General features: G+C 39.1%; 1 protein-coding gene across 1 annotated transcript in view; it reads left to right on the top strand.

Annotated features, from left to right (window-relative positions):
• fasn (fatty acid synthase) overlaps positions 1–18,720 on the top strand; it is a 30,317-nt gene extending 11,597 nt beyond the window's left edge. The window contains exons 10-42 of the mRNA XM_051123714.1: positions 984–1,171; positions 1,600–1,789; positions 1,960–2,054; positions 3,135–3,269; positions 3,365–3,568; positions 3,652–3,767; positions 3,858–4,033; positions 4,114–4,305; positions 5,252–5,332; positions 5,427–5,612; positions 5,718–5,897; positions 5,978–6,181; positions 6,681–6,994; positions 7,068–7,454; positions 7,642–7,812; positions 8,174–8,289; positions 8,455–8,609; positions 9,991–10,194; positions 10,284–10,434; positions 10,515–10,693; positions 10,801–10,920; positions 11,026–11,148; positions 11,254–11,477; positions 11,567–11,768; positions 12,379–12,530; positions 12,616–12,707; positions 12,796–13,193; positions 13,281–13,469; positions 13,634–13,861; positions 14,710–14,921; positions 15,010–15,108; positions 15,224–15,475; positions 17,183–18,720. Of these exons, the coding sequence (XP_050979671.1) occupies positions 984–1,171; positions 1,600–1,789; positions 1,960–2,054; positions 3,135–3,269; positions 3,365–3,568; positions 3,652–3,767; positions 3,858–4,033; positions 4,114–4,305; positions 5,252–5,332; positions 5,427–5,612; positions 5,718–5,897; positions 5,978–6,181; positions 6,681–6,994; positions 7,068–7,454; positions 7,642–7,812; positions 8,174–8,289; positions 8,455–8,609; positions 9,991–10,194; positions 10,284–10,434; positions 10,515–10,693; positions 10,801–10,920; positions 11,026–11,148; positions 11,254–11,477; positions 11,567–11,768; positions 12,379–12,530; positions 12,616–12,707; positions 12,796–13,193; positions 13,281–13,469; positions 13,634–13,861; positions 14,710–14,921; positions 15,010–15,108; positions 15,224–15,475; positions 17,183–17,320 (6,053 nt within the window). The 3' untranslated portion in view covers positions 17,321–18,720. The remainder of the gene's footprint in view (positions 1–983; positions 1,172–1,599; positions 1,790–1,959; positions 2,055–3,134; positions 3,270–3,364; positions 3,569–3,651; positions 3,768–3,857; positions 4,034–4,113; positions 4,306–5,251; positions 5,333–5,426; positions 5,613–5,717; positions 5,898–5,977; positions 6,182–6,680; positions 6,995–7,067; positions 7,455–7,641; positions 7,813–8,173; positions 8,290–8,454; positions 8,610–9,990; positions 10,195–10,283; positions 10,435–10,514; positions 10,694–10,800; positions 10,921–11,025; positions 11,149–11,253; positions 11,478–11,566; positions 11,769–12,378; positions 12,531–12,615; positions 12,708–12,795; positions 13,194–13,280; positions 13,470–13,633; positions 13,862–14,709; positions 14,922–15,009; positions 15,109–15,223; positions 15,476–17,182) is intronic.
• Positions 18,721–19,196: the final 476 nt, after the last annotated feature.

The raw sequence follows: 19,196 nt of genomic DNA, 5'->3' as shown, positions 1-19,196 counted from the left end.
CCCCCGGCTCTTAATACATGGTTTATCTTTCTAGAGCATCAGTGAGGGTGTACTCACACTAGGCAGTTTGAACCGTGCCCGAGTGCGTTTGACCACCAAAGCACGGTTCGTTTGACTAGTGTGAGTGCTCCGAACCGTGCCCGGGCGCGGTACGTTTAGCCGTCCCTGGCCCGCTTGGAAGAGGTGTGCCAGAGCACGGTTCAGTTGGACTCGGGCGCGGTTCGCATGTAGTGTGAGCGCTAACCGTGCTAGAGCGCGGAACAGGACACGTGACGTTACGTTTTTTTCCGATGTACGGGAACTGTAGTCGGTAATCAAAGCTGCAAAGTCCGTGCCGCACTTCAGCTGGTACCTTGCAAACCTCCTCATACCAGCAGCGCGATTGCGTGAAAATTTTCGTGCCACAAAAGCGATAGACCTGTTCAGCAACAGGCTATGAGAGGGACTCAAAATTACTATCCACAAAGTAACCAGAGCGATGGACGCAGATTGCGATGGACGCAGATTGCGTTCAGCGAGAGCGCCGCTCTTCCTGTTTATCCTGAAACCGTCGTACCATAATGACGTAAGCATGCTCCGGCACGAATGCTGAAACCCTATGTGAGTACAGGCCAGAGGGGGAGTGGGGAGGGGGGACAATCGTACTCGGGCCCGGTTCACGGCAACCATGCCTAGTGTGAGTACACCCTGAGTGTTTGAACCTTCTGTAATAGTTGCATATGAGTCCCTCAGTTGTCCTTGGTGTGAAAAGATGGATCTCAAAATCTTACAGTTATTGTTGGTAAGGGTTCAAATACACAAAAATGCCAGAAGTTTTTTTTTTTAATTTTGTGTAATTATAACACATTTACGGTATAATTTATTACCACTTTTAAGGTTGCGATTCAGAGTCGGTCGCCACAATGGAAAGCATCTACACATGATCACATTGGCTGGATGTTTATTTTTGTGTCCTGTCTCTGTTTGTATCGGTCACCTGACAGGTATGGGCACGCAGTGGGCAGGAATGGGCCGTACACTGATGCAGCTGCCTGAATTCCGGGAGTCGATCCAGCGTTCAGACGTTGCTCTGAAGGACACCGGCTTGTGTGTGTCTCGCTTGCTCATGGACGCTGATGAGAGCACTTTTGAAGACACTGTCCACGCATTTGTTGGTCTTGCAGCCATCCAGGTCAGTCTCCCTTAGACACCAAGTACAGTGCCAGTTTGACTGGAACAGGATTGACATCAGCAGAATTTCTCAATGAAAACATGACCCCTGTCAACTTTGGAACTGATATAGGCCTGGAAAATGTTACAGTACAGTGGCACAATCAGTGATTTCAACAGTCACTCCGTATGCAAGACTGTCTCACAAAGAGATCCAGAAATGTAAATTCTGTCATTATTTACTCAACCTGCATGTTCAAACCTGTATAGCTTTCTTTCTGCTTAAGCAAACCGCTCTTTCCTGTGGAACTGGCACACTTGCATATTCAAACTTGTCACGTCACAATCAGTTATGAGAACAAAAGAACTGATAAATCTTTGATATATCATTCATTTTAAACCTGGTAAACTTGATAGTTGTACCTGAATGCATTCCTCTCAATTTTCCAGGTCGCCCAGATTGACATGTTGCAGAAGATGGGTCTTCGGCCTGATGGGATTGTGGGCCACTCTGTGGGAGAGCTAGCGTGTGGTTACGCTGATGGCTCCCTGAGTCACAGCGAGGCCATCCTAGCCGCTTACTGGAGAGGACGCTGTATTAAAGAGGCCAACCTGCCCCCAGGAGGCATGGCTGCAGTGGGTTAGTGTGGCAGCAGATGCCTTGACAGTCTATGCTTCATTAATCAGGCGCAAAGCGTCCCTCCATGGGGGATTTGCCTAGTCTTTTGTTCAGCAATGTATGCTATAAATTTTTTTAGCAAGCTTACGAATGGTTTCTTTTACTAACCCTCCCATCATTTCCCCCCTCAGGCCTAACGTGGGAAGAATGCAAAGCTCAATGTCCCCAGGGTGTCGTTCCTGCTTGTCACAATGCTGAGGACACAGTGACCATCTCAGGCCCTCAGGTATATACATGCGAAGAATTAAAATCACCTTAATCTCTAATAAATATCTATGTGTACGTATATTTATTAGGGATTAATAAATATATGCACAAATATATGTGACCCTAGACCACAAAATTAGTCTTAAGTAGTACGGGTATATTTGTAGCAATAGCCAAAAAAACATTGTATGGGTCAAAATTGTTAAGTAAAGATCATGTTCCATGAATATATTTTGTAAATTTCCAACCATAAATATATCAAAACTTAATGTTTGATTAGTAATATGCAATGCTAAGACCTTCATTTGGACAACTTTATAGGTGATTTTTCTCGATTATTTGGATTTTTTTTTTTTCTTTTTTTTTTTTTTTGCACCCTCAGATTCCAGATTTTCAATAGTTGCCAAATATTGTCCTATCCTAACAAACCATTTTTTATATAAAATAAAATGAAATTATATATTTTAAACAGAAATAAATTAAATTTTATATACAACACCAATCAAAAAATTTTTTGCTTTTGAAAAGTCATCAAGGCTACATATATTTCATTAAAAATACAATACAAACAGAAATACTGTGAAATATTATTAATTTTTAAAAATGAGTGCTGTGCAACGATTAATTGCAATTAATCGCATCCAAAATAAAATGTGTTTAAATAATATGTGTGTACTGTGTATATTTATTATGTATATATAAATACACACACATGCATGGATATATTTAAGAAAAATATATATATTAAATATATTTATATATAATATTAATTATATTAACAAAATATATACATGTAAATACATGTAAATATTCTCAAAATATATACTGTATGTGTGTGTATTTATATATAGATAATAAATATACACAGTACATGCACGTGTTATGTAAACAAAAACCTTTATATTGGATGCTGTTAATCACTATTAATCGTTGCACAGCACTTTTAAAAATAATTGTTTTCTACTAAAACATTTATTATTATCAATTTTGAAAACAGTTGTGCTTTAAATGTATAAGGGATGTGCTCTTTTTATTTAATTATTGAAAAATTATTAAATTTTTTTTAATATATAAAATGAAATTATGCTTGGTTATGCAGGACTCTGTCAGCAAGTTTGTTGCCCAGCTGAAAGAGAGCGGTGTGTTTGCCAAAGAAGTGCGCAGTGCCGGTGTTGCTTTCCACTCCTATTACATGGCCTCTCTTGCTCCAGCCCTTCTGTCTGCACTGCAGAAGGTAAGTTTGTGAGACGTTGCAGTGTCACAGTGCCCTCTGCTGGCCATTAACACCTCAAAACCTCAGACACTGACTTCCTGTGTGTGTTCTTGTAGGTAATAAAGAACCCAAGGCCTCGTTCACCACGTTGGATTAGCACGTCCATCCCGCAGGCAGACTGGGAGAGCCCACTGGCGCTGTACTCATCTGCAGAGTACCACGTTAATAACTTGGTCAGCCCTGTGCTCTTTCAGGAGGGACTGAGCTTTGTGCCGGATAATGCTGTGGTAGTAGAAATTGCCCCGCATGCTTTGCTGCAGGTAACAGGGAATTAACCCTAAACGCATTTCTTGCAGATTCAAATGCATTTCTGTTATTAACATATTCTTGGATTTATCTTCAGGCCATCCTGAAGCGAAGCCTGAAACCTACCTGCTCTATCCTGCCCCTGATGAAAAGAGGACATGCCAACAATCTGGAGTTCTTCCTCTCTCATGTGGGCAAGATCTACATGAATGGGTTGGTTTATATATTCTTCACATCCTAACGACCTGAAGTTGTCAGCATTTTTGATGTTTACTGATTGATGCACACTCTCTTGCTTTGCAGAATTAACGTGGATAGTAATAAATTATATCCAGCTGTTGAATACCCCGTCCCGTCAGGGACCCCCCTCATCTCCCCTCAAATTCAGTGGGATCATTCCCAGGTCTGGGACGTACCCAAGGTGGAGGACTTCCCTGCTGGCTCAGGGGGATCCACCTCAGCCACTGTGTACAATATTGGTGGGTAATTGTGAAGCAGAAGTTAGTGTTTTTCTCATCTTTGCTGTCGTGTCATGCTTATTTTTGAATGTTTTGTGCAGACATGAACCCGGAGTCTCCTGATTACTACATGATTGGACATTGCATTGATGGTCGAGTGCTATACCCAGCAACAGGATACCTGGTTTTGGCTTGGAGGACTCTGATGAGATCTCTAGGTGCAGTCATGGAGCACACACCTGTTACATTTGAAGACGTCACCATCCATAGAGCCACCATCCTGCCCAAGACAGGTAAAAAAAAAAAATTGTTTTCTGTGTACTTTAAAGGGATAGTTCACCCAAAAACTCACCCTTATGTTGTTACAAACCTGTAAGAACTTTGTTTATCTTCAGAACACAAATGAAGACATTTTTGATGAAATCCAAGAGCTTTCTGACCCTGCATAGACAGCAATGCAACTGACACGTTCAAGGCCCAGAAAGGAGTAAGGACATTGAAAAAATAGTCCTTGTGACATCAGTTGTTCAACCTTAATTTTATGAAGGACTTTATTCAACAATTTCTTCTCTTCCGCGTCTAAAATTAAGAATTAAATGTTTTAATGTGTTCTGAAGATAAACAAAGCTCTAAGCGGTTTGGAACAACATGAGCGTGAGTCATTTTTGGGTGAACTGTCCCTTTAAGTCTGGAATTATTTGCTACTGAAGTTTCTCCCAGTCACTTTTTATCTCACAATGATGACTTAGCAAATTTCTGTCTCACTGTTGCACTATTATATGGCTTATTTCTTATTCTGAGGTGGAAAAAATATACTTTATTACTAAAAATACACTAGCTTTTAAAAGTTTGGGGTCAGTGTTTTTTTTAATATATAATAAATTAATACTTTTATTCAGTAAGTACACATTAATTTGACCAAAGGTAAGACATTTGGAATGTTACAAAAGATTTCTAATTCAAATAAGTGCTGTTCTGTTTAATTTTTTATATTCATCAAAGACTCCTGAAAATAATGTATCATCATTTCCACAAAAATATTAAGCAGGATAACCATTTTTAACATTGATAATAATAAGATTACCAAATCAATATATCAGAATGATTTCTGAAGGACCAAAAAAATTTAATCTTACCAATCCCAAACTTTTAAACTGTAGTGTAAATAGAGCAGACTAGTTGTTAGCTAGTCCATGTTGCTTGTTGTTAACCGGATTGGTTTTGTGTGCACTATCACAGGGTCTGTCCAGCTGGAGGTGCGACTCATGCCCGCTACTAACCGTTTTGAGGTGTCTGAGAATGGGAACCTGGCTGTTAGTGGTGAGTTTCCAGTCAATGTAAGACATCATTCACAACTGCTTGACAAATGTCATATTTTAGACTCATGATCACACTGATATCCTTGTGTTCTCAGGTAAGGTGAGTGTCTTGGAGGATGCTGGACTTGATGCTTTCCATGCTGTGCTAAATAAACCAATGACTGTAGACAAAGAAGATCCTAAACTCCTTTTGAAATCCGGAGACATCTACAAAGAGCTGCGTCTGCGTGGATATGACTATGGCAAGACCTTCCAGGGGATCCTGGAATCTAACAATGCTGGTAAATTCCCTTAAGTGCATCTTAAATTTATATTGTATAGATAATATTTATACAGATTGCTGTGGTCAAATGGCCAATTCTGAGTTTGTATTCTGGTTCTTCCAGGTGACCATGGAAAGCTTCATTGGACGGGTAACTGGGTGACATTTTTAGACACCATGCTACAAATGATTGTAGTGGGACTGCCTGGTCGCAGTTTGAGACTGCCAACTCGTATCCGCTCGGTGTGTGTGGACCCCAAACTTCATGAGGAGAGGGTGAATGAGTATTCAGATGACCAGAAAGGTATTAGACACCATCTACCTGAAGTCTAATGTAACCTGACCTAGTTTGAAATGCATCTGACCAAAATGTCTTCTCCTCAGCTGTGGACGTTCATGTCGACCGCTGCCTGGACAGCATCACAGCTGGAGGAGTTCAGATCTGTGGGCTTCACGCTACTGTAGCACCCCGTCGCCAACAGCAGCAGGCTCCACCCACTTTGGAGGAGTTTGCCTTTGTTCCCTATGTGGAATCAGATTGCCTGAGAACCAATGAGAAACTTGGAGACCAACTGAGACATTGCAAAGGCATGGTCTAATTTTAATTTAATTGTGAATTGCAGCATAGCATTTTACATTAAGATTTTTTTAAATATTTATGAAAGAAGTCTCTTTTGCGCACCAAGGCTGATCAAAAATACAGTAAAAGTTTCGTATTTTAATATATTGTGAAATGCAATTTATTCCTGTGATAGCAAAGGTGAATTTTCAGCAGTCTTTATTGCCACGTGATCCTTCAGAAATCATTCTAATATGAATTTCTTAGTATTTATCAATGTTGAAAACTTTGATTAATTTTTTTTTTTTTTTTTACATTTTCAGGATTTTTGATAAATAGAAAATGAAACAAAAAGAACATTCAGCATTAATTGAATTTTTTTGTTTGTTCTTTTTTACTGATCCATTTAATACTTTAAAATTTAACTAACCTAAAATGATTTCATTTTTGTCCCCAGTTTTAATTTTCTAGGTTATTTTCTTCTGTTTCTGTGGCACTTTACTTACTTTCCCTATGTTGTTTGTGTAGGTCTAGTACAGCGCCTGCAAAGGAAGCTGGCCAATCAGGGAGTGAAGGTCTCCATCCCTGGGTTAGAAGGTGCGACCGAGGGCCAGCTGATTGGAGCGGAGGCAGAGAAAGGCCTGTTGCGGTTGCTCACTGTGCTTTGTGGCCTTGAGCTGAATGGGAACCTGCGCTCTGAGCTTGAACAGACGGTGGAGAAGGAGAGAGACTGTTTGCTGCAGGACCCTCTGCTCAACGGCCTGCTGGACTCCCAGGCGCTACGTCACTGCTTGGACACGGCCCTTGAGAACAGCACTCCTGGAAAACTCAAAGTTGTGGAGGTATGGCGAATAGATTATTTAGGATGAAAACAGACAGAGGTTGAGGTTCTCAACATGTATTCTTCTCCTTCAGGCTCTATCCGCTGAGGGTCGTGTGTTTTCCCGGGCTGTTGGTCTCCTTAATATCCAGCCGATGTTGCGTCTTGACTACACAGCCTCAGATGTCTCTGCTGACCAGCTTTCTGCTAACCAGAGCTCCCTGGAAGAGCAGGGCATCTCAACTGCCCAGTGGGACCCTCTTCAAGGCCCAGCAACAGGCGGTCTGAATGGGGCTGACCTGGTTGTGTGTAACTGTGCAACAGGGCACACGGCTAACCCTGGGCTTCTGTTAGAGAACCTGACTTCAGCTGCGAGGGAAGGTGGTTTTGTTTTGATCCACACCCTATTGAGAGGAGACACTCTGGGAGAGACGGTAGCCTTCCTCACATCTCAAAACAACCAGGAGGGTTTGTTGACACAGGTGTGTGCTTAAAAACTTTAATGCACTTAATCAATCAGATCCGCAACATAAATGAAAGTGACTTATTTGAATAACAATGTTGTATTTAAAAAAAACTTGACATTGTTTTGTCTGTTCTTTTATTTTGTTTAGTCTGGCTCATTGCAAACATTCTCAGGTCCTAAACAGAATTGTTTTATGTTTTCAGACTGAATGGGAGGAACTCTTCCAAAAGGCATCTTTAAATGTGGTCATGCTGAGAAAGTCCTACTACGGTTCTGCTCTCTTCCTCTGCCACCGGCGCCAAGAGTCCCCTCAGGATCAACCTATCTTTGTTGTTGTGGACCCTAGTGACTATACATGGGTGGAGACTCTAAAGGTGAATATTAAAGTCACTTTTGACTGCAAGCTTGCATTCATTTTGAGTAGAACACCCACATCTTGAAATGTAATCAACAACCGATAGATATGTTTAAGTCTCCGCCCTACTTTTTTTTTTTTTTTTTTTTTTTTTCCGATAATCTGTTATGCTCGGATGTACGTCACAATACAGAAAAACATCTGTCACTAATTCAATTTCAACACCACTTTAATCATGCAGACTCATTAGGGGTGTTGCCAAGGCCACAAATAACACTCGGCAGTCCTGTAGCACTGCAACATGCTAAAACCAAACAAACTCATTAAATTAATCCTAATGCATGCCTCTAACCCTTTCTGTCTCCTTTTTTTCTTATTAGAGCACTTTAGCTGAGTCATCTGATATCCCAGTCTGGCTCACTGCCACTAAGGTACATAATGGAGTGGTGGGAATGGTAAACTGCCTCAGACAGGAGCCTGGAGGCAACCGTATACGGTCAGTCCACTTCCTGTGCAATTAGTGTTCCATATATGCTACTGTTGTCATCATATTTTTGATTTTAAAATTATGCAATTGTTAGATATCGACTGGTTTTGTTTTTTTTAGTATAGATGTTAATGTTGTATTCATGTACATGGTATTCTTTCTCCTCCCCAATAGGTGTGCATTTGTTTCTAATCTAAGTAAGGGAGCTGAAGTTCCCTCCCTTGTTCCAACCCAAAAAGAGATGAAGGCATTGCTGAAAAAAGATCTGGTCATGAATGTGTACCGTGATGGACTGTGGGGCGTTTTCAGACACCAGTTGTTAACACAAGGTAAAAAAAAAAAAAAAAAAAAAAAAATGGAAGTCATATAAGACATTTAGTAACATCACTGATCTGATGTAAACAAGAAATATAGAAGACTGATTATTTCCTAATAACATACGTTATTTAGGTATTACTAACCATTAGTTGACGAGAAGAGGTTTGGTTGACCAAAATTTTATTAGTTGCTTAGTCGCAGAAAAAAATTCCACAGGAAGTGGCGAGGTCACACAGTCTGTGACGGACAGATCATTAACGGCTGGTCTATGTGGTACTATAGTACATTGGGCAAGACATCCAAATGCTCACTTATTATTCATCAACCTCAAATATGGCTTTTCATCTAAAAGATGTATGTATTAGCAACTTTACATGGCCGCTCAATCTAATGTTCACCTAGAAAAATGTGCGCTATTGAAGTGTGTGGAAGCTGAACGGTACTGCACTTACTGCATGACAGATGGTGGCGCTGGTACGGTCACTTGCTCTTAAAATACTCCGTCATTTATAGTCATACAGATAAAAGTAATACAGCTTTCTAATCTGTAAAGACTCTACGTTTATTTGTGTGCACTCAGAATAACAATGAAATGTTGCGCTTTTGTAAAATAATAAAAGCAAACAGGATGCGCTTTCTGCCGTCTCGGTCTCTGTGAACTTGAGCGAGTCACTTCGAAACTCTGTGTATACTTGCCTTACAACATGAAAAATATATCTATAGACAGTGAAATTTACTTTTAAATAAATCAATTTGAGTCAGTGTCGCCAATTTCATCTCTTAAACTGAAAACAAAGAAAGCACTAGTTTATCAATAAATTATTCAAACGTTAATACAGTCTCCTTGCTGTTTTTCCCAGACACATTCATAATTATTAAATATAATTAGCAACTGTGGCAAGCGTTTTTTTTGTGCGCTTGAGTGCTTATGTGGTTTATTAATAAATGTGCGACTAACAGTCGACTTATATCTAAAATGAACGACTACTAGTCAACCAGAAAAATCTTTAGTCAAGGGCAGCCCTAGTATTATTAATAAATGCATTTTAGTACTACTAGTATAGTTGTTTGTTGATGATATTGCATTAATATTATTTTTATTATTTAATGGCATTTTCACTTTTAATTGCAAATATTAATTTATTTTAAATGCATTTAATTGTAATTAAATATATTTTAACTTGAGTGTCAAACAAATTGACAAAAAACAGAACAGAACAGTAACAGAAATGATGATGATATTTTGGCAATGCAACACTGCTGACCAGTCAGCTTTATAAAAAATGTACAGCGCTTTGAGTTATTTAATAAGTGACTGAGTGATTGTATCTTTGATTTGATAATCTTTTGAGCACGTTGTGATTGTCTTCTGTTCTGTGCATTCATGTTTAGATCTTAGCGAGGAGTTGACGGAGCAAGCGTATGTGAATGTCCTGACTCGCGGTGATCTTTCATCGCTGAGATGGATTGCTTCCCCGTTGCGTCATTTTGTCCCGTCCAATCCCAACGTGCAGCTCTGCCGTGTTTACTACTCCTCCCTCAACTTCAGAGACATCATGCTGGCCACTGGCAAACTGCCTCCAGATGCCATCCCTGGTTTGTACCCCATCCTGTGTAAAATCTTGCACGCTAACCCTATTAAAAAAAGACCTAAGAAAAAGACTCTTCTCATTTTGTCCACTCAGGAGACATAGCACTGCAGCAATGCATGCTGGGAATGGAGTTTTCAGGGCGAGACCCCAGTGGGCGACGTGTAATGGGTTTGCTACCAGCCAAAGGTCTGGCCACATGTGTCGACGCAGACAAGCGCTTCCTTTGGGATGTTCCATCTAGCTGGTGAGAACCTTAGCACATGAATCTGAATTGGGCATCTTCTCTTAAAGCTCTCAATGCTAAGTCAAACTGATTATGTTTAGGACGCTGGAGCAGGCTGCCTCCGTTCCAGTGGTGTATGCCACCGCATATTATTCCCTAGTGGTACGAGGGCGTCTGAGGCCTGGAGAGAGTGTGCTGATCCATTCAGGCTCTGGAGGGGTAGGACAGGCTGCTATTGCTATTGCACTTAGTATGCGCTGCAAAGTCTTCACAACTGTGGGTAAGTAACAGACTTATACTTTCTTAAAGGGAAGCTATTATGCTATTTCCTGATGTCTGTGCTTGTAATCGATTGATTATTGGCATGTATCTTGTTTCGATTGACAGGTTCTGGAGAGAAGAAGGCATACCTGCAAGAAAGATTCCCACAACTTACGGCAGAATCCTTTGCTAATTCTAGAGACGCCTCGTTTGAACAACATGTAATGCTCCAAACTCAAGGCAAAGGTAAATAGACTACTTTGCTCTGAAGACTCTGAATACACTGCAGCATTGCATCAAATATTGTGGTGGATTGAAGTATTAAACCACTGTATGATTGCATTTTTTCAGGAGTTGATTTGGTACTAAACTCCCTTGCTGAAGAAAAGCTGCAGGCCAGCTTGCGTTGTTTGGCCAGACATGGCCGTTTCCTGGAGATTGGCAAATATGACCTTTCCAACAACACACCATTAGGTGCGTCCCAGATGTGTAACAATTTCTGAATCGGTCAACAATCATCTACTATTTTCTTACACTTCCATGTAATTAAATGTAATTGTCCATTTGGTTTTGATTCAGGTATGGCTCTGTTCCTGAAGAACGTGGCCTTCCATGGCATCCTTCTGGATGCTTTGTTTGAGGAGGGGAACAGGGAATGGGAAGAAGTATCTGAGCTTCTGAAGAAGGGAATCGCCAGTGGGGTCGTCCAGCCGTTACGTACCACTGTTTTTGAGAGGAACCAGGTGGAGGACGCCTTCCGCTACATGGCTCAGGGCAAACACATCGGCAAAGTCCTGCTGCAGGTAAGGACTGTGGTTCATTTTAATAAACCTGCCTAAAAAATTTCTTATACTTTACTGTGCTAATTGCATTCTCTTCTTTCGCCTCTCAGGTACGTTCAGAGGAGACAAGCAGCACTGTTTCTTCAGCCTCTCCTCTTTCAATTCCCGCTATCTGCCGTACCTTCTTCCCTGCCTCTCTCTCGTACATCATCACTGGAGGTCTGGGTGGTTTCGGGTTGGAGTTGGCCCAATGGCTTACTGAGAGAGGTGCTCGCAAACTGGTACTGACGTCACGGTCTGGCATCCGCAATGGTAAATATGCGCTAGGATTTGATCAGCTTTCATGTCAGTGTTGGTCAGTGTTGTTGCTGTTAACTAAAACAAAATTAATTTAAATAAAACTGAATTTATATTTAAATCTTATTTATGTAATATTTAAATTTCATTTATTTCAGTTAGTTTTCTAGGGAATAAGTAAATGTAAAGCTAAAATAAAATTATTAAAACACATACAAAAAGGAATAAAAAAGCACATAAAAAGCATGATTAAAAATCATTTTCATTCATTGAAATAAATCTGAAACAAAATATAACTTACAACTTCTTGAAAATCTGGAATCTGAGGGTGCGAAAAAAAAAATACTGAGAAAATCACCTTTAAAGTTATCTAAATTAAGTTCTTAGCAATGCATATTACTAATCAAAAGTTTTGATATATATACATATATAGGGAAAAAAATCATTATATATATAAAATTTTAATGCAGAAGCCCGTAAGATTACTGAAACTAAAATTAAAATTAAAACTAAAAATAAGATAATTCAAACTATTAATACATACTGTAATAGTATATAAATAATACTAAAGTAACATTGATGTTGGTCAGAGCAACACACTAATACATGTTTGTTGTTTTAACAGGTTATCAAGCCAAGCGTGTTCGGGAGTGGCAGGCCATGGGCATCCAGGTTCTGGTTTCCACTAGTGATGTCAGCTCCGTGTCAGGAACAGAGCGTCTCATCACTGAGGCCTGCCGATTGGGTCCAGTTGGCGGCATCTTCCACCTTGCCATGGTATCGTTCAGTTGTTGCTTTCAGTTCACTTTCTATTTGTAGTCAAAGGACGGACAAATACATGATATTTCTCTCTATAATCTAGGTCCTTAAAGACGGCATGCTGGAGAATCTGACCCCACAGCACTTCATTGACGTCAACAGACCCAAATATGATGGTACCATCCATCTTGACAGGTAGGAAATGGTTTGAATATCTGAATATCATCTTTCTTCAGCCTTGTGGCTTACAACAAATTTAAAAAAAAAAAAATCTTTTCCACAGCGTGACTAGGCAGAAGTGCCCAGAGCTTCAGCACTTTGTAGTGTTCTCCTCAGTCAGCTGCGGCCGAGGTAACGCTGGCCAGAGCAACTACGGCTTTGCTAACTCCACCATGGAGCGAATCTGTGAGCAGCGCCGCCACGACAACCTCCCAGGCCTGGCCATACAGTGGGGTGCCATTGGAGATGTGGGTGTCGTCTTGGAAACCATGGGTGGCAATGACGCTGTAATTGGTGGCACGTTGCCCCAGCGCATGTCTTCCTGTTTGGAAGTACTAGATAGGTTCCTGTGCCAGCAGAGGCCTGTAATGTCCAGCTTTGTGCTGGCAGAGAAAGTGGTGGTGGCTAAAGGGGAAGGAAGCGGACAGAGGGACCTGGTGGAGGCTGTGGCTCACATTCTGGGTAAAAGCTCAGACTGGAAATGTTAAAAGTCTGATAAGCTGCATTTTTTCAATGCTTTTTAAAGTTAGTGTCACCTCTTCTGCTCAGGTGTGCGTGATGTGAACAGTCTGAATGCCGACGCCTCATTGGCTGATCTGGGTCTTGATTCGCTGATGGGTGTTGAGGTTAGACAAACACTGGAGAGAGACTATGACATCGTTATGGCAATGAGGGAAATCCGACAGCTAACCATTAATAAGCTACGAGAGCTTTCCAGCCAGTCGGGAGGGAAAGAGGGTAAGCATGTGATTCATGTCAATGCCAGTATCAATGCCCTTATGTTTTTTCCAGAACATATTTTGTTATCCACACTATCTTGAATAAGCTAGTAGGAAATTGTAAGAAATATTGCATTAATGATGCATCAGTATATTAACTTTCTCTCATTCTGTTTGTCTCAGAAGCCCGAGCTGCTCCTGCAAAGCGATCTGGTGCTCAAGCTCTGCTGGAGTCAGATCTGAGCCGGATGCTGGTGAACCCAGACAGCCCCACGGTGGCCTCACTGAACGAGGTCCAGAGTGCTGAAAGGCCCTTATTCCTTGTTCACCCCATCGAGGGCTCTATTGCTGCCTTCCGCACTCTTACCAGCAAGCTTAGTGTGCCGTGCTACGGCTTGCAGTGCACCAAAGGTACAAACAGAAGATCAAGGATAACTTTTTACTGTTACACTTGGGTGAAAGGCAGTTTACTCACTTAACTTTTATATTATTCTATATATTCATAATAATTAAAGGGATAGTTCACCCAAAAATGAAAATTCTGTCATTAATTACTCACCCTCATGTCGTTCCAAACCTGTAAGACCTGCATAGACAGCAACGCAACTACCACATTCAAGGCCCAGGAAAGTAGTAAGGACATTGTTAAATAGACAATGTGACATCAGTGGTTCAACCATAATTTTATGAAGCTACAAGAATACTTTTTGTGTGCAAAGAAAACAAAAACAACGACTTTATTCAACAATTTCTTCTTTTCTGTGTCAGTAACATTACGGGTTGAAACACTGATGTCACATTGACTATTTTAACAATGTCCTCACTACCTTTCTAGGCCTTACATTGCTGTCTATGCAGGGTCAGAAAGCGGATTTCATCAAAAAAAGCTTTATTTGTGTTTCGAAAATAAACGAAGGTCTTGCGGGTTTGGAACGACATGAGGGTGCGTAATTAATGACAGAATTAAAATTTTTGGGTGAACTGTCCCTTTAATAATATCTTTGATTTTAAAAATTACTGTAAGTGATGTTACTGAATAGTAGGACTGTCCTTGACCAAAGATTTTTCTAGTCGACTAGTAGTTGTTTATTTTAAGCGACTAATAAAATTTTGGTCAACCATCCCTCTTCACATCGAATAACAGTCAGCTATTAGAGGGAAGAGTGTCTCCCTTTAATTCAGTAATATATGTTTAAAATGTAATTATGTTTAATGATTATTTTATTCATTTAATTTGTTTGTGTTTTGTCCATCTGTAGCCGCTCCTCTAGACAGTATCCAGAGTCTTGCCGCTTACTATGTGGAGTGCGTGAGGCAGGTGCAGCCAGAGGGGCCGTATCGCATCGCTGGCTACTCGTTCGGTGCTTGTGTGGCTTTTGAGATGTGCTCACAGCTGCAGGCAGCCAAATGCCCAGTGGAATACCTCTTCCTCTTTGACGGCTCACATTCTTACGTGGCAGCTTATACACAGGTGCAGTAAAAGATCTCAGAAACACCTAAACAGAAAATTTTAGTGCGCCAAGTCACACGCTCATCTTTTTTTTTCCTCATTCTAACAGAGTTACAGAGCCAAACTGACCCCTGGCAAAGAGTCCGAGGCAGAGACTGAAGCTCTGTGTGCTTTTATCCAACAGTTCACTGGCACTGAGTACAACAAGGTACACAGTCCTTCATTCTTCAAAAGATGCTTTATAAATAGACAATACTTAACTCATTACAGTTTAGTCAGTGCTAAAGCTAATGCTGTCTCTGTATTCTTAATCTTTCACACAGCTGTTGGAGACATTGTTACCTCTGTCAGACCTGGAGGCCCGTGTGAACAAGGCTGTAGATCTGATCACGTCCAGCCATAAGAATGTCAGCCGAGATATGCTCCATTTTGCTGCTTCTACGTTTTACCACAAACTGAAGGCTGCAGATCGCTATGTTCCAACTTCCAAGTATCACGGCAATGTCACTCTGCTGAGAGCCAAGGCCAGCAGCGAGTACGGTGATGGTTTAGGATCTGACTACAAACTGCATGAGGTGAATATACAGAACACAAATATAATACTCCAGTCTTAAGTGTCACATGATCCGTCATAGATCATCCTAATATGCTGATTTGGTAAGCTGATTTTGTAAGTAACTTTAAGGAATGTCACTACCAAACACCTTTTTTCAGCAATTAAGCACACTGTTTTGGGGAGTTATTCTGTAACATTTAGTTTTTAAGTGTGTACAACTCTTCAAAACTGTGCTAGCTAACCATGTGCTGATTAGCATCTTTAAACTAGGTTTAAATATCTTAAATTTAAGTATCTAAAATTGTCACGACACATCATTATTGTTTCAGTAGTGACAAAGGGAACACATAATCCTTTATTTGGCAATAAACAACATTTTAGTAGAGTTATGCAAATTTTTAGTATTTTAGTATGTTTTTGTAGTGCTTTAGTATGTTAGTTAAAATTACGTAATGTGATGAGGTCGCTACTAAAAACACAAACAAAACATTTTTTAAAAAAAATAAAGTATACTTAATAATCAACTAAGATGTTATGATAGTGTTTGGTTCTGTGTATATGCAAACTAATAAATCCTTAACTTTGAAATCAATATGATCAACTTTTTGCCTTTTACAAAGAAAAATTAGATTCAAAAACCCATAAATCACACTTGAAATATTGTTAAAATTGTAATTTTTATTGATTTACCTCTGAAAACTTTTTAATAAAATAGGAAAATATATATTTTATATAAGGAAGATGTAAGCAAAATCTTAATAGGTCAATATAACCCTTCTTCTTAAATTATATATAACTGTATTTCGGTAGTGACAATTTTGGGGTGGGGGGGTATTCCAAAACTTTCTGAAAATACAATATGAGAATTAACTGCACAATGCACAAATTTGTAAAACAGACCACTTTTTTTCCCCAAGATTTTTCCAACTTAGCACCCATTCTGTAGAATGGCTCATATATTTTTTACGTTTAACAATTTTTGTGACATTATAAATGTTTGTACTGTTACTTTTGATCATTTTAATGTGTTCTTGCTGAATAAAAGTATTAAAAAGGTTAAAAATTAAGTTTTCCTTTTTTTAAGAACACATTGTAAAGTAATATTTTTATTATAATTAGTTTAAACAGTACTTTTACTTTCAGAAATATTTTTTTGTCCTTTATATGATTATATTATATTATATTATATTTAAGAATTATTATTAATTTATTTATTTAATTATTACTGTTATTTTTATATATTATATATTATTTTACATTTTTTTTTGTTACGTCAAGAACAGGATTCAACAAAGTCAATTTAATTTTAAGTTTTTACTTTTTTTTAATAATATATATATATATATATATATATATATATATATGTGTGTATATTAAAAAGTCAAACAAGTTTTTTTCTTGAGAAAACTCACCATCAGAAAATCTTACAGAGCAATGATAAAAGCATATTAGCTACCAGTGAGCATGATTTCCACAAACAAGAACGTATTCGGACCCAGTAAGAAAAAAAAAAAGCCAGTTTTAAGGATATTTTGCACTGTGACCACCTTTTAGCTGTAGCTCTGGTGGTCTGTATATGGAAAGCAGAATTACACAGGATGTACTTCTGGATCTGCGAAGGAGATCATGCTGAGAGAAAAACTATTTAACTATTTAAGCTCACTGTTGTGCTTATTGCTTACTGAATCCCTGCAGTTTTAACAATTTAATTGTGTTATGTCTGCAGGTATGTGATGGGAAGGTGTCAGTTCACGTGATCGAGGGAGATCATCGAACCTTCCTTGAGGGCGAAGGTGTGGAGTCCATCTCAGGCATCATCCACAGCTCCTTCGCGGAACCCAGAGTCAGCACCAGAGAGGGCTGAACCCTTCCGGCAAATGTCTTTTACGTCTTTTTTCACCCTGTTGCTTTCACTTGACAAACCAAAACAGTGTCCCGGCGTATTAAAGCATGCACGTTTATGATCTGGTCGTACCTCTCACCCACACAGTAGCCTTTTCCTTCTCACTTTCTCATTCTCTACATATTTTAGTTGCTCATCACCCTTTTTAAAGTTTATATTCCATGCTGGGAACAAAGACCCATGTCTGTTTACTTGCTTTATCATTTAAGATTCAATCAGCTGTTCATTGTCTTCTATAAACCATCATACGTTACTGTGAAAACTAAACATCACTGATTTCTAGCATGTGAGCGTAGTGCTATTTACCCTAAGTAGTGCCTAGATGTAGGTTCTGTTAAAACTGCACATTCATGTTCATACGTCTTTCCATATCCAACCCAATGATGCGGACGGCAAGTCAAGGCCTCACTGTATTCAAATCCACGTTAGCCGTTGAGAATCTAGTTACGCACATAGCTGAGATTGTTGTTTACCAATTGTGAGCGGTTACTGATGCTTTAGCAGTACTAGTTCAAATCGCTTATGTTTACTGTAGCATTGTTTTCTTTCTGAATGGTATTCACTGGTTCTCATTGCTGAACATCTCAAATTGTGCAATTGATGTTATTTAAAAGGGAAAATGTGTATGGAAAAAAAGTCGTGGATTAAAAGAGAAAATGTTTACGTTGAAGTTATGAGATAATTACGGAATATTTGTTACTTTAAAAATATATAGTCTTGCTATTGCACAAGCTAAAAGCAAAATGCAAATATGACACCGATGTGAAATGCTCGGCAATCCAGAGTGAATCATCTTGGCTCGTACTGAAATGATGCTTTGCTGCTTAACTGTAGATCAATAACTGGAGTATTAATATTGTATTGATGTGTCTAATCCTCTTTTTGAGGATATTATAAACATTCCTTGTTTTCTCAGATGTATATGTTCTCCCAAAATGCTCTGTAATTAATTGACTGCTTTAATACTAAAGATGTAGTTGTAGAAAATTCTTGTGGCCAGGTCCACATTAAACACAAGCTCAGTTCATAGTGCAAATCACATCATATTTTAGTCGAAATCTTGTCAGAATGAAGTGTTATTTGGTGAAGTTGGCTAATATGTATGAATATTTTCATGGCAGTGACGTACGTGATTATCTCTTTCTGTCACAACAGAGAAAAGTCTCCTGTTTGAAAGCAAATCACTACACATTTCTGAGACTGTTCAAGTCGGTGACGAATTGTGGTTTCTTTCAATGTTAGAACAAAGCTGGAAAAGCTAAAGAGTTCATTTTTCTATTATTGAAATATTATTTTCTTTCGGTGTAATTTTTCCTGTATTTATTGTACTAGTCTAAATAAAAAGCTATTACTAACATACACATCCAGAGCTTGTTTCCCCCCCCTGAACCACATTGAATATTCAGGGCATTAAGGATTTAATGATTATGCAACCAAGCTAAGCTAATAAGCATGATAAACCAGTGTTAAACCAAATTATTTTATTAAAAACACAAGTGAAATGTGTAACAAAGTGTACTCATTAATCAATAAAAATTAGGGCTGTCACGATTCCTCGATTCAATTCGAATACTCAATTTAAAAAAAAAATCCCTGACTGCTCATGTCGAGTAAGAGGCAAAATACCGGAAGTGGCCCATTCCAAACCCATTTAAAAAGCATTATACAGCATATGAGAAAGCATCACGATTTTAAAATAAAAGCTCAGTTTCCACGTCAAAAAAGTATCAAAAGTTTACACGTTTTGATGTCCACATATCAGGAAATTGCAGCATTTGTGTCATAAAAAAAAGGCCCAATGTTAATATTAAGTGGATAGTTTAAATATTGTTTAGGC

The sequence above is a fragment of the Labeo rohita genome, chromosome 12 (genome assembly GCF_022985175.1).
Source record: "Labeo rohita strain BAU-BD-2019 chromosome 12, IGBB_LRoh.1.0, whole genome shotgun sequence".
Lineage (NCBI taxonomy): Eukaryota > Metazoa > Chordata > Actinopteri > Cypriniformes > Cyprinidae > Labeo > Labeo rohita.
Note: the sequence above shows the minus strand (reverse complement) of the source record. Positions and strands in the feature narration are given on the sequence as shown.